The sequence below is a fragment of the Vigna umbellata genome, chromosome 3 (genome assembly GCF_029865625.1).
Source record: "Vigna umbellata cultivar VRB3 chromosome 3, Vumbellata_1.0, whole genome shotgun sequence".
NCBI classification, from domain to species: Eukaryota; Viridiplantae; Streptophyta; class Magnoliopsida; order Fabales; family Fabaceae; genus Vigna; species Vigna umbellata.
The window spans coordinates 41,539,634-41,555,212 of record NC_142167.1 but is presented as its reverse complement, the minus strand read 5'-3'; the positions used below and the strand labels follow the sequence as shown (position 1 = coordinate 41,555,212).

The 15,579-nt window shown below is 35.7% G+C and overlaps 1 protein-coding gene and 1 pseudogene across 2 annotated transcripts; one reads left to right on the top strand and one right to left on the bottom strand.

Moving 5' to 3' along the window:
- Nucleotides 1–783: 783 nt before the first annotated feature.
- LOC148202502 (uncharacterized) lies at nucleotides 784–1,933 on the bottom strand (annotated as a pseudogene).
- A 7,777-nt stretch (nucleotides 1,934–9,710) lies between these two features.
- Nucleotides 9,711–15,086, top strand: LOC148202501 (uncharacterized). 2 transcript variants are annotated; one of them, XM_088108451.1, is made up of 12 exons: nucleotides 9,711–9,861; nucleotides 10,625–10,738; nucleotides 11,333–11,443; nucleotides 12,734–12,796; nucleotides 12,928–13,041; nucleotides 13,125–13,274; nucleotides 13,362–13,439; nucleotides 13,523–13,744; nucleotides 13,828–13,914; nucleotides 14,177–14,296; nucleotides 14,408–14,500; nucleotides 14,690–15,086. In XM_088108451.1, exons 1-12 carry the CDS (start codon nucleotides 9,784–9,786, stop codon nucleotides 14,747–14,749), a joined length of 1,290 nt encoding a protein of 429 aa, XP_087964577.1. In that variant the 5' UTR covers nucleotides 9,711–9,783; the 3' UTR covers nucleotides 14,750–15,086. The 2 variants fall into 2 exon arrangements, with proteins under 2 accessions (XP_087964577.1, XP_087964578.1); XM_088108452.1 differs by lacking the exon at nucleotides 10,625–10,738 and having other exon boundaries at nucleotides 9,732–9,861.
- Nucleotides 15,087–15,579: the final 493 nt, after the last annotated feature.

The window sequence follows — 15,579 nt, the reverse complement described above, 5'->3', positions numbered from 1 at the left end:
AAACCCGAGTACGAACCCGAATCGCGCTCCTCGACCCGCATCTCATGCGAATTGAGATCGATGGTGACAATGTCAACAATTTCGGGATTGGGTCTTGCACCAACAATCGCAGAGCCAATGTAGTAAAATGAATTTATTTTTAAATGTAGTATTTGTTTGTAATATAATTTACTACCAAGCAGTATCAATTTATTTGTTACGGAAGTGAGAATGAATAATTTTAAACAAACAAATAATTAAAGGAAGTTATAATATTACATGTCCTAAAAAAAGTGGCAACATTTAAACATACAAATATATTTGTAATAGTTCATGATGGCGTTGCTTCAGTAAGGTATCGTTGCAATGCATTGAAATGATATTGTATTGGCATCCCTATTAGACGTCTTGTATGGGATGGATGTGGAGATAAAAAGTCGAAGCACTGTCTGAATATATTATGATCTTCAATGTTCATAGTCCGTAATAAGTTTTCAATTTCTTCTGTAGTTGGATTAGATGATTGAATCCTAGCATTTACCAGGGATATTCGACGCTCCATGGCCTGTGTATGTCGTTCAATATCAGCACATAGTCTTCTTGATTGATTAATTTGTTTTTGCAGTTCATCAATGATTGGAGAGTCCATCTAATTTGCAGATGAGTAGGCTCACAATAAATAAAACTAGCAAAGCTGATGTGAAAGATAATAATATTGAAAAATAGGTAATGTAATATTTCAAACACATAAGTCAATTTAAGCAAAAAAGAGTCATGTAATACATTATCGGAATAAAAATTAACTCAATCATCTAAACGGTGAAGAATCAAGTTAACATTCTGATTGAGGTGAGCAAATTGGCGGTTCGTGTCGAGGGAAATGTTTGCCAAGTTATCTTCAATACGTTGAACCCGCACCTGCATTTGTTCCATACCCTGCATTTTGTGTTGCAAGTCTTGTACCCCTTCTCACATTTTGAGTCATCGTATTAGGATTTGAAAGAGGTGGAGAAGGTTGTACAGGGTTGTCATGATGGTCTGGTTGCTCTTCTTCTTCATCATCACCGACATCGTGTTGCCAAACACCGTTGACATTAACAATATTCAACCTCTTCAAAGAATTAATTGAAAAATGATGTCGGGTCCCAATATGAGTGCTGGCATCGACATCAACATGAACTCCACAATATTGCATGATCTGTGTGATAAGGACACCGTATGGTAGGGGTGTGTCACTGGCCTTGCATTTAATCATATGCTGCATGATGTGATGGGGCCAATTGATAGCTATATTATTTTTAAGCACCCATATCATAAAGATATCTTCTTGCAATAACCTAGCAAAATTCCCTGGCCGTGGAGTCAACATGTGCACAATAACATAATGCAGAAGTCTATCATTAATATTCAAACAACCAACCGTTTTAACACAATGACCCTGCATTTCTGGTATAACCATAGTAGCTAATGCCATCTCCCGGTCATATGGAAAGTCCTCTGGGATATTTGAAAAACACAATTTTTGGCCCTCATACTTCATATTAGCTACATTCAACCAATCAGTAGGTTTCAATCTTATTCTTCTCTTGTTTAGCTCACTGAGCAAATATCCATTTCCAAAAATCTTCAGATTTGAATAAAAAACTTTGATTAAATCCGGATAGTAGGGTCCCTACAATGTAAGAAATTCGACCACCCCTTGAAATAGAAGATGATTTTGGAAAAATAACCCTGAACCGGCAAATGATTCAAAATTCGTTATCTTTGGACCAACAATACTCCTTGTATAGAAATCAGCTGCATATTTTTCCATTTGATGGCTGTGAGTGAAGAAACGACGCCAATCTAATCGTTCCTCTACAGATGGTCTGACATGGGTTGCATCTTCTGCCTCAGTGAGGGTTTCTTTTCCCTTACGACTTTTTCTTGGCCTTTTGGTTGATGATGAGGCCATTTGACAATTTCTTCAACAAAGGAAATGATGAAAACAATAATAAAGTAAGTTATTTGAAATTATTTATATTTGAAAATAACAACAAGGAAGGACAAACCGTAACATCGTAACCATAACCATAACTTAAAAATTCAAGATGGATGGAAAATCAATAAGTCATCATTACATCACAAATACATTATTGAATATAATAGTCATACAACTAGTCAGATAAGACTTCCTAACAGTCACCTCCTGAGATCATTTTACATAATTTATTCCACTGCTTGTGTGGTGGAAGTCCCATCAACCTCTTTGTACATGTGGGGTTTCCACATAAGAAATCATAACATTGCTCTAGCAAATTTTCATCAGCAATGTTCATAGCACTCAACATTTCATAAATGTCTGCCTCTGTATATGTGTAATTCGGGGTGCGACGAAGGATCTTCGTTTGGGAACGTAGTATTTGATTTCTATCTTCCATTGCTAAGACTTGACGCACAGCTGCATCAAAAATTACACCAAAATGTACATTTGATGAGCTTAGGACATTTGTGAAACCATCGAGGCTGGTCGTCAACTTATCAAATTGAGAATCAATTACATCGACCATAGGTGCCTTTCTTTTCGAGCCTCGTGAGGATGAAGTTCCACCGGATGGGACGGAAGACACAGATTGAGTCTGTCCTGGACTATATTCATCCATAGATGGAGGAGGTGATGGTGGAGTTGGGTCTCTATACCCCATCCACTCAGGCTGTTTTGGAATGTACTCAATATTTTGATTCAAATCAACACTGACACGAGGTCCAACCCGCTGTCGACGTTCTTGACGAGCGGTCCGAACACCACTCCTAGTAGCTCGATCAATAGCCCATAACTCCACCATTAAATCGTAATGTTTCATACTATTAACTCTCCACTTTGTAGCAGTTGGCCTCGACTGAAACAACAAATAGAACAAACACACTAGTTCATATTATATATTATAAGGATCCACAACATCTTAGTATTTTTAAGGGTTAAATATGTTTTTGGTCCCTTAACTTTCGGTGAAAATTGGAATTAGTCCCTCTTCAAAACTTTGGACTAGTTTAGTCCCCAAACTTTAGAAATGTGTGAATTTAATCCTTTTAACCAAATTTTGTTAACTTTATTTGATGTTTCAAACGCATTTCTTAGTTAACATTGAAGCAAAAATGTGTCAAACGGTGTAAATAACTCAAATGCTATCATGAAACGCACTTGAAACATTAAATAAACCTAACAAAATTTAGTTAAAAAGACTAAATTCACACATTTTTAAAGTTTGGGGACTAAATTAGGCCAAAGTTTTGAAGAGGGACTAATTCCAATTTTCACTAAAAGTTAAGGGACCAAAAACATATTTAACCCTATTTTTAAAAATACCTGAATCAGGTCCATCCAAACTTCGTCCTCAACATGAAAGGTCATACTAACCGGGTTCCACACAAATCCACTCAATCTAGAAAACAGGTCATGTACCTCACGCCATTTATCTTTCAACACCTTCTAATGATTTTTAACATTATTTTTCGTAATTGTGACATACCCAGAGCTATGAAGATGATCAACTATGTTACTATATGCTTGGGATGTCCAACTTCCGTCAACCCTATTACCGATTCGTGATTCCTCAATCATAAAGTGTAAAAGACGTGTGTCCATGTCCTATGTCCACTTCATGAACTCTCTAGTAGGACCAGAGGACTCAATGGCGGCTGCCTTACCTCTGTTCATTTTATACCTAGTTCATAAACAAAATTGTAAGAAGTTAACATTAAACATCATTTATATATAATTTAACTTGTCATACCCATAACATGAAATACTCATACAACACAATAAAATACAATAACTACGAGTTTTGATAATCTCGCCACATATGATCTGCTATAGAATCCCTGATACTACTACCAATCCTATGGTCCTCTTCTCTAACTTGAGATGATGAAACATTATGGTGTTCCCTTTCATTCAACTCATTATCAACTTCATCAAGTAATGAGTCATCGTTATCCACGCCACGAAGGAAGTTGTGTAAGATACAACAAGCTAATATAATGTTTGTCATTGTCTCCAATCCATAGTGTGGTTCAGATGCAGTGCCTTCCCACCCAGCAAGAACGTATGTGAATTTCATGTCAAAATCACACGCCGCAAACACATTTTGAGTTGGCCAATCTTTTGTTCCTCGAAATCTTGGAGCTTCACATCTTGGCACCTTTACCCGAACATGAGTACCGTTTATGGCCCCTAAACAATCCTAAACATAAAATTAAGAAGTCATCATATTAATCAAAATTTCTTATCATCTTTTGATCAAATAACATCTACAAATATGTTCAAATGAGTACCTTAAAGTACGGGTAAAATCGATTGTTGTTCAAGACATATGGATGAACCTCATTTCCTGAGGGTTGAATTAGAAATTCAGATTCTAAAGTTAAAATGCTAACCGTCGAACTAGATCGATGAAAGAAAAATGCGACACTTCAATTCTTAACATTATGGCCAATTATATGAAGAAATTGAGCAACTTGTTGCTCCACTGTCTACCGAATGGCGTCCTTAACTAACCCTGTTGATCTTAGTCTCTCACAAAGATGAATAAATGCCTCTGGACCCATCCTAATAATGTCGCGACACCGATTAGTATGCACAAGATATGACATTAATTGCTCCCTACGATGGTCTCTGTCTGGTAGGTAATTGCTTACACTACTCGAATCACTGGAGTACATTTTCAAGATACTCAACGCGTGTGCAACAATGCATAACATTGTTAGTGCAACCAATGAAGTGGTTATTTGTAATTGTCGACGTATCATTGCGATAATATTGAAGTCTACACCAACCACATCATCATCTATATCTTCGCGGTCCAAATATGATAAATCTATATATTCATCCATCTAGATTTACTTAAACAATTACACATATAGGTAATCAAAATCATGCATTCATATATTTATTAAACATAATTCATATATACATTAATACATTCAACTAATCATTATAAATAAACAACAGTAAATAACCTAACAGAACAACAACATTTCATTTCTTTATTATCAACTACATACATATACATATAACAAATCAAATTCTTATTTAAAATAATTATACATTCATATATTAAATAACAGAGAAATATAAATCAACATAATACATTCCATTCATATATTGAACCCCGTCAAGCTACAAATAGCCACCACTGATTCCATGATTCATATATATATATATATATATATATATATATTATGGTCAACTTAACTTTAGAACACTTACCTCTTGAAGACCTTCAACCCGTATGCACACTTCAAGCTGGATTAAGCAAAAAAATTCCACAAATGACGGGCACTAGGATTTTTCGTCCAATCACGTAACCAATTTGTCCTTATGTAGATGCTACGTTCAATTCTCAATTTACAAAATCACTCTTAAACAAACCTAACCTGCAAAAATAAATATATCAGATAAGAACCCATTTTTCAATGCTTGCACAAGATTGAAAATAAGTTTGAATGTTACATTTTCAAATGTACCACTTTGCTCCACTGATGCACCATAGTCCCCCACTTTCACAACCAACCACACAGCCACGTCTTTCCTACCAATGCAACTGTATCAAAAGTGTAAAAAAAGTGGTTAAGAACTCATACTTAAATTATCCAAGTCATGATCATTTGCTTTCATTTTCAACAAACAAAAACAAAACACCAATACAATACCAAGTATGGTGTTGATGAACCTCCACCACCTTTCGTAGCTCACACCGCTCCACGACGTTGCCAATCTCCACCACCTTCACGCACGTACGTCCACCACGATCACGATACATGCAACCACTCAACACCTGCATCACAAACACACTGTTAGAGGTGATCGTTATTCAGCCACCACCAGTCACTCCTCTACATGGACTACACATGTTTCACTCCTCATCATCATTCTCTTGCTTCCTTCTCCAACTTCGTTTCTCATCAGATCGTTGCTTCAATCTCCACCTTCTTATCTCTCAGATGGCCTCCGCCACCTTCACGACGTCCTCCATAATAGCCTCCACCGAAACCTTCTCATTGCCTACGAAGAAGACCGTTTGCTAAGCTTCTGTTCACCACATAACCACTCACCCCTCCCCGTAACCAAATTTGCAAACATTTTCCTTGCCGTGTAACCAGATACCTCTTTGAGGTAACCGAATACCATTGTAACCGCATAACTTCATACCACTGTAACTGCATACTTCTCTGCTGTAACCGATTATGCCACCCTCTTCCTACTGTTCATCGTCTTCTTCACCTCCCAAACACGCGGATTCATCTTCATCTTCAACCCGCAGCTTCTTCATGCCATCAACACGCACACCGTCCTTCTTCTGTAACCGATTAGGCCACCCTATGCGTACTGTTCATCATCTTCTTCGCCTCTCAAACACGCGGATTCATATTCCTCTTCAACCCACAACTTCTTCATGCCATTAACAAGCACAATGTCCTTCTTCCTCCCCGTATACAACCCTGCAAATGAAAACCAACAATATGTGCTTGAACATACATCACACTATCTTACTAACCTCACCACTTTGTCTTCGTCGACTCAGCAAAACAGCCAACAAGGCTCTCTTCGCACACACCTTTCAACACTAGCAACCAATATATTATGCTTCTGATCACTCAATAAATAAAATGACCTACCCACTAGCAACTACATATTTGAAGTCCGTCTTCTGGTCAATGGCGCTTTGATATCCATACTGCACTATCACTGTGTCTGGCTGCAGGAATCTTTACTGTTGAATGGCTGTATGAAGCAAGGTAACATTAGCTGAGGAAAGCTTCAGGAATATTTCTGTAAGCACGCCACCACGCCAACCCAAGCACTCTCGTGCATGTACAGTAGTAAAGGTAAAAGCCTGATGTTATCAAATTTTTTAATATTAACCCCTTCGAATCGGTTCTGCTTATTGCACTGTGCTAGGGAATCAGTTGTAAATGGTAAATTCATATACAGGGATGGAATTTAGCAAATAGGACGAGGGCACACATGACTTTTCGCTTACAATCCGCGCAAATCTCTTCTCATACGCAAGTGACGAAAATTCGATGAATCCTCTAAATCCATCGTCGTTGATCCCTCATAATCCTCTCAAACGAACAACACACCGTACTGAATTCATCGCTCGCAATTTCGCATGAACACTGTCATCCGTTCATGCGAACACGACATAACTTAAATTCTAAGTTACATGAATGTTTACGGATGGAAATATTATTACAATGTTTTTTAAAAATTTGTTTCGATCATTTACTTTTGGTAAATCTGTCAATTTGATCAAATATACCATGTTGATCAAGACGTACATGAATGGGGACAAAAAAAGTTATATGACTAGAAAACTAAACAAAAAGTCCACATGATTAAAATGACAACAAAAAGACGTACATGAATAGGGACAAAAGAAATTATATGACTAGAAATCTCATATAAAAAAAGTCCAGACTAAAATGAGAACAAAAGTCCTGAAACAAAGTTGATAGATTGGTTTATTCAAGTTAGTCTTAGGTTAATATAGGCAAAGTTAAATCAAGTCCAAATTAACCAAGTTGTTTAGCTTGGATTTAAGTTTGGTTGCGTCTAGATAAGGTTAGATCGTGTTGTTGAGTCGAGTTAGGCCCACAAAATGTTTAGTCAAATCAGGTCTTTATAAGGTCTAGATAAGCATACTTCAAGATGAGGCGAATTAGACACACTTCGTATATCAAGTTGAGTATGGTTTACTCAAGTTCAATTAAGTCGAGTTAAATCAAGTTGTACTCATCTTAAGCCTAGTCGAGTTGGGTCTGCATTAGGCCAATTAGAATCAAGTCTATGTTGGACAAATAAAGTTAAGTTTACATTAGGTTGAATCAAGTCAAGCCACATTGGACTAAGTTTAGTTAAACCACCCACCTTGGATTGAGACAAGCCAAATCTATGTCAAGCTAAGTCAAGTTAAGTTAGACACACGTCCAATCGAGTTGTCATAGGCTCACATCAGGTAGTGTAAAGTCAGGCCCACCTCAAATTGAGTCATACTAGGCTTGCCTAAGGTAAAGTTAAGTATGACCTACCTTAGGCAAAGTCGACTCAGCTCACCTCGAGCCAAGTTGAATCAAGCCCACATTGGATCAACTAGAGTTGTGTTCGTGTCTGCTTCTTTATTTGTGTTCCTTTTCGTGTTTGTGTTAATATCCTTATAAATGTCAATGTTAGTGTTTGTATCCATGTTCGTGCTTGTGCCCGTGTCCATGTCTGTGTTCATATTTGTGTTGGTGTCTGTTGAAATAATTGACCAACACTAGAAGGGGGGATTGAATAGTGTTAATGGAAAAATTCTTTTATCAACTTTTTTGATATAGCACATTGTAGAGGTTTACGATTTTCTTTTGAATACTTAGACACTACCTAATAAAAGATTATATCAAGAAGTGCTTTTATCATGCTATTCAGAATGTACACTACAGAGTTTATAAGAACTTCCTATGTTTAATAGTAATAGTTTAGCTTGGAAGGTTCTTACATTTAGAAATAAAAACACATCTCACAGATTTTGTAAAAGAAGCGTTTCGACAAGAAAGAAAGTAAGTGCACAAATATTTTTATACTGGTTCACTTTAACTAAGTTGTCCAGTCTCATCCGTAGAAGATTTCACTATAATCCTCCACAAAGGATTCCACTGTATAAATTAACAAAAATATTTACTTTTTATAAATGATAGAACAACTATACTAAAACATCAATTTTGGTCTCCCAATTAAAGAAAAGTTTAATAATATAAATCTATCATACTTTCTGTTTTACATCATAATTGTGTATAAGATATATTTCACTTTGAAAACGAATATAAATTTATTAATTTTATATCGACGTAATCAATTTATAAATATTAACAATTTATGTTATTATACAAATATTTAGAAAACACATAGATACAGGTGCGACATGTAATAATAAATAGTTTCTATTAAAATATAAAATAATTAAATAAAATAGTTTAAGAAAAATTTTACTGTTATACGGAGTTATACTTATTTATTCATTCTTTTATACTACATTATATATTATCAATGTGTTATTTTTTGTTTTCAATTTTTTTAAATTGAAAAAAATATAAATGATGTGCTTTATACATAACTAAGAAACTCATTTAAAAATATATTTTACTTTTTTTAAAAAATTAATATAATTTTTTTTAAAAAAATATATGTATACAAATAAATATTCTTTACTCACAATAAATATGAATTTACTTCGTATATTAACTTGATTAAATTATAATATTATTATCTATTAATATAATGTTTTATTATATGTAAAGAAAACAAACACGCGATAGCACACATGTGGTTTTATTAATATATAATAAAATTCTCTCATTTTCTATAAAACTTTTATATTTTTTTAATCATATATCAACTAACTGTTTTATTTATGCAACATAATAGTATAAAAAAATGTAAAAAAAGACTACATATCCATTAAAATTAACTACACGCAAAATAAATATTTTCTTTTCTTTTTTACACAAATTATTTTCATTCAAATTGTAAATTGCGTACATCAATAATAAGAAATGATAATCCTGCATTTAAATACATTTATTAAATTTATAAATTAGTATAAATATTAAATTTAACAGATATCATACAAAGAAAAGGGAATATGGCAATGATAATAATGATTTTCAATAATTTTTCTTTTTTTTTTGAAACCTTGACTTATCAACTAGAAGAAAAATGTTAGATATTATGACTTTTAGCAGGCTATCTCTCCTCTTTATACCATTCGAGCTTCCACTCTAATGGCTACCTCTCCTCTCTCCATTCCTCTCAATGTTATCAACTCTCATCATGCCATTGCCAACCCCTTTGTTCCAGAGGTATGTGCTGTCAACCCACATCCTTATTTTCTCACTCTACCACTTTTTTACCTTCTAAGCCTTCAGAATTGTTAAAAAAGTTAGACCTTTTGAAACCCAGAACTATTTGGCATCATTGGATGGCTTGGGAAGATTTAGGAATTATAAAAACCGGAAATTTTTTTTTTTCTTTTGGGTGATTAAAAAGATTATGAAGTTTTTTCCTTTTAGTTTGAGATATATGAATTGTGTTGCTAGGCTTTGTAGAGCTTAACAAAATGTTTGGAATTTGTGGGAAGGAGAGAATCAATTAGGTCTGTTTTGGTTGAATAACCTTTTTTTTTTTTTCAGTTAAGAATTTGGTTTTGGGGTTTACTTCATGAGTTGACGATGTGAAGGAAATGAATAAAAGCTGGTTCTAGAGGATTCAGATTTTCGCTTCTCTCTGAGAATGTTAAAGAGAATGTTTCTGTTGAATGCGCAAAACTGCTTGGATCAGTTGAAATGGACATTTGAATTTGCATTCTTGTTTCTTCTAAATGGAAAGGGCACGTGGCATATGATTTGAATTCCTTTTTATTCCTCAAAATATGTATATTATGTTCTTTCCCTGAATTTTAGAGATTATCTTCTGGTTTTCTGAGCCCAGAGTGTTACGAACCTTTAATTTATTATTTGGAGGAAAAATTCTGATTTTGAAGTGGTGTTTGATTCACATGCTGAAAATGCTTGTGGATTGGTAAAGAATAGTAATGGTAAATGGTTTCCTTTTCTTGTAGTGCAGGTTGTAACAGCAGTAGATGCCTTACATTTAGAGTTTAGGGCTGTGGATAATTTGGTTGCCTGCAATACCACCCGTGTCCTTAGAGCTTTTCAGAATGCTCGAGTTGGATCTCATGTAAGCTTGCATAACCTGTTTTCAAAGATGCTAAAATATTATTGTATTAATAATTATTTTATATGATGCCCATCATGGGTTTGAGGCTAATAAAACTTACTTTACCTGTTTTTAGTGTTGTTGCTAGATATGCCTTTTAAGCCATTGGAATGATTTTTCTGCCCTCCCATATTTGCCATTCAGTTCACTCAATTATTGAACACTTATCGCAGAAGGTGCAGATAAATTGCAGTTCTGTACACTGTAACTGATATGTAGCAAAGAGGAAATGAAAGACTCTCCTTCCCCTAAAATGGATAAAATAAATTTCTGTGAAAGTGAAAGCTTTATCTGCAAAGTCATCATCTCATTAGTTTACTTCTGTTTCTCAGTACTCTGTCCTAAATTTGTTTGTTAGGAGCTTACGTGTGTGGTACCATGGTTGGTCACTGTCATCTTTGTTGGATATAAATTTCTATTTGCCTGTGAGCCTTGGTAGTTAACACAATCATGATATCAAACTTTTTCATTATAATTTCTGCAGAATTAGTTATTTTCTGTGTTGTGGATTCAAATCAGTTCCTAATAATTTGATTATTGTTTATGTTCTATCAGCACTTTGGTGGTAGCACTGGTTATGGTCATGATGAAGCTGGGGGTCGAGGGGCTCTTGACCAGGCTTTTGCAGAAATTGTTGGGGCTGAGTCAGCTATTGTTCGTTCACAGGTTCTTAGTTTTCCAATATGTTCCTTTTTGGATATTTCCTTATATATTTTGGATATGTTACATACCTGAGTACGTAAACTAGCCCAAATACAACCTCTCACACTCTCACAACAAGCAATATAATAATGAGAGAATGATAATGGACGAATGAATCTCTTTTATTGATGGTAATATCTGGGTAAACACAAGTAAACAATAATTGGGAGCATAACCTCCTTCAGTCAACCAATAATTGGGAGCATAACCTCCGTCAATTATCCTGGAGCATAACCTCCTTTACAAAACTCAATAATCAAAAGCATACCTTTAACCCTAGACTCCCTCTTTATTTATATTAATTATTTCCCGCCCAACTTGTACTGAATAATAGCAATTAATCCTATTTGCTATAATTACCGAATATATTTATCTTTATTTACTATAATTAACTTATACCGAGTGTTGCCCTAAGATATGACCTTGATTACTCTAATTATCTTTTGCGGAATATCCGCTCAGAATATCTCTCTCATTATTCTAATTGATTTCCCGCCCATCCTAATGGCTGTGGCAGTTCCGATGCTTCCTCACTGCTTCCAACCGTTCGGTATGGTTGCTCCTGTTATCAGCCGTTCGGTTCGCACGCTCTCCGCCTTCAACCGTTCCGTCCGCACTCTCCCTGCCTCCAACCGTTCAGTCCGCACGCTCCCTGCTTCCAACCGATCGGCTTGGTCACTCCCCGCCTCCTACCGATCGGTTTGGTCGCTCCTTGCCTTCTACCGTTTGGCCTGCTCGGTCCCCGTTGTCTAGTGCTCGGCCTTCCACCGTTCGGCCTGGTCGCTCCCCACCTTCTACCGTTCGGCCTGATCGCTCCCTGCCTTCTACCGTTCAGCCTGGTCTCTCCCCATCTTCCACCGTTCAGTCCCCTTCTCTCACCGTTCGGTCCCCTTCTCCTTCTATACTTTCTTCTCTCATATACTTTCCAAACCTTATCATTACCCACCGTTCATCCTGGTCGTCCCGGTCACTCCCCCTCTTCTACCGCTCGTCCTGGTCGCTCCCCCTTGTTTAGCGTTCGGACATACCTCTCCATGCCTTCCACCGTTCGGCCTTTACTGTCAATACCGTTCGGCCTCACTTCACTCCTACCTTTCTTCTCCTTCTCATTACCTCCCACTTTATATCCTAACAGGATATCATGAGTTCAGATTCAAGAAACACACTAAGCACTTGTGGGGAAAAAATTGCATGCATCTATCCGTTTTAGACGACACTAGGTATATGATTTATAATATTCTCATCTGTCAACAGTTCTTCTCAGGTACTCATGCTATCACATGTGCTTTATTTGCCCTCCTGAGGCCTGGAGATGAGGTAACATTGTTTATCACATTCTCTGTTTTTCATTATTTGCTAAAAGTTACCCTTATACCGTTGTAGAATATTTTTCTGTTGAATACTTGTATTTGTAACTAGAACAAGGTTTAGACTGATATAGCTGGCAGCTTTTGGCAGTTGCTGGAGCTCCCTATGACACACTAGAGGAAGTAATTGGGAAAAGGGACTCTGGTGGACTGGGTTCTCTCCAAGATTTCGGGGTGAAGTACCGAGAAGTTCCCGTATGACACTACATACTAATACTTTTTCTGGCTGTAATTCACTAGTCTGCTTTCTAAGACTCTTCTTGGGTATTTTGCTCCAGCTTGCTGAGGATGGTGGACTTGATTGGAATTCACTGATGAGTGCTGTCAAACCCAAAACAAAATGTGCCCTCATACAACGGTCATGTGGTTATTCATGGCGCCGGAGTTTGAGTGTCAATGACATAGCAAGAGCAATAAAAATAATCAAGGTTAGGTTTCACAATAAGGGGTACCTTTGCAGTTTATTTCGTCTGTGCTATTCTCCTTTAAGGCTGTAACTTTTTATACTTGTACAGGTGCAAAATCCCAGCTGCTCAGTCATGGTGGACAATTGCTATGGTGAATTTGTTGAAAGCATCGAACCTCCCATGGTGGTATGAGATAACTTGATAGTTTTGGCTTTTGTTGATTTCCTGTATGTTTAGTATTACATATTTATATTGTACATTGGTAGCAGGGTGCAGATTTGATTGCAGGCAGTTTGATCAAGAATCCAGGTGGAACAATTGCACCATGTGGTGGATATATTGCTGGGAAGCAAAAATGGGTTGAAGCAGCTGCAGCTCGTCTTTCTGCACCTGGACTTGGCTTGGATTGTGGCTCAATTCCAGGTGATATCATGCGAGCCTTTTTCCAGGGATTATTTCTTTCACCTCAAATGGTTGGGGAAGCAATCAAGGTACTGAATTCTTCACTTTAATCAGTAGATTGTGCTTTTCTTCTTCATGCTTTGTAGTGAGACAATTATTTAATCTATTTAAGGGTTCCTTCCTGATTGCTGAAGTGTTGGCATCTAAAGGATATAAAGTGCAGCCACTCCCCCGTGTACCCCGTTCTGATATAGTTCAGGTTTTCTTTCTAAATCTTCTGTTTTCTTAAATAAAATGTTGTCTGCATTTCTAGCAAAAAGTTGTTACTGGTTGAAATACTATCGATGAATTAGAGAACTATTTAAGTCCTATTTGGATACACTTTTCAGTAAGTACTTATAGCAGAAGTTAGATTCATTTCACATTTTCATTTTCTTCTGTAAGTACTTATTGATCAATTTATCTTTGATAAATATGATAACTACTAAGATGAAAAATAAAGTTCATCTTCAATGCAATAGGCCGTCCAGCTAGGAAGCCGTGAGCGTCTCCTTGCATTCTGTGAGGCTGTTCAGAGAAGCTCTCCAGTCGGTTCATATACCAAACCAGTTGCAGGCACCACTGCCGGATATGCATCAGAGGTCTACTCAGATTTGTCTCCCCAATCTATCATCTTTTGTCAGTTTTGAACCTTTTAGGATGTTTTACTCTGCTCTCCTAGTCATCAGTATCAACCCTTTTATCAATCTCAGGTGATCTTTGCTGATGGGACTTTCATTGATGGAAGTACAAGTGAGCTTTCGTGTGATGGACCTCTTAGAGAGCCTTTTGCTGTATTTTGTCAAGTAAGGTCATTTGTATCATTCAATAATACTGTTAGAAATCTTACATCGATTAGAGATAAGAGAAATCTACAATATATAAGTGAACAATATATAAGTGGAGACAAACCTCGTCTTATAAATCGGTTTTATAAGTCGAATCATTCTTAAGATCTCACTTCTTAAGGTTTTAATTTGATTTTCTAAATGCAGGGTGGCAGCCATTGGACTCAATGGGGACTAGTCCTTGGAGAAGTTTTGAAATCTCTTTGACAGAATCATTTTTGAGAGAGTAAGTTCATACAAAATTTCAGTATTCAACATTCGGATGATGGAGTGATTCAGATTAGTACGGATGCAATCACACTTCACGAACACCAGTTAAAATTTATATATACCCTCACTGGTAGAATTTGTAGCTAGTGTTTAGCTAGTTTATCGCACTCTTCATTCTGTTTGAAAAATGTTTGCGGGGATTAGATTTTGATGCTTTATAGTTTGTACTTAGTTGATCATTAAAATCTTGTCCAGAGTTGTAGAAATTCAACAAGTAATTTCTCATATTTGTATGTGTAATCTTTAGTAATTCAACTTTCATTTTTTGTTTTCATATTGTGCAATGTAAATTTTGTCCCCAAATAGGTATTGAATTTCCATTCCTTTCAAATTAACTCTTTTTTTTCTTTTTAGAAATTAAAATGTTACAATTTAATTTGTTTTTCTTCCTTTTAATGTATTTACTCGAAAATTATACAAATTAATGTCTATGAATTGAATTGAATTCGATTGATTTTAGAGAGAAAAATTATCTAATCCAATTACCTTGGTCTTCTTAATTCTTTAGTTAGTTTATTTGGTTTAAGATATGATCCATTCTAATTTATGACAAGACGGTTTGCATTTGATCAGTTTTATTTATTATTTTATTCCTTTCTTGAAAAAATACATTAAAAGATATAGTAAGATATATCTTGGATATAACAAAAAATAGTTAGAAACATCAAATATGTCATCTATATTTCTTTTTTTGGAGTTTTAGTATGTCAATTTAATTAGGATGTTAAAGCTTGATACTAAATTTATTAAAAAAAAATAATAACTAA

Coding starts and splice junctions, on each gene's coding strand:
- LOC148202501 (XM_088108451.1), top strand. CDS start 9,784: ATGGCTACCTCTCCTCTCTCCATTCCTCTCAATGTTATCAACTCTCAT. Junction 12,797..12,927: donor TCCTGAGGCCTGGAGATGAG/GTAACATTGTTT, acceptor TATAGCTGGCAG/CTTTTGGCAGTTGCTGGAGC. Junction 13,440..13,522: donor GCATCGAACCTCCCATGGTG/GTATGAGATAAC, acceptor CATTGGTAGCAG/GGTGCAGATTTGATTGCAGG.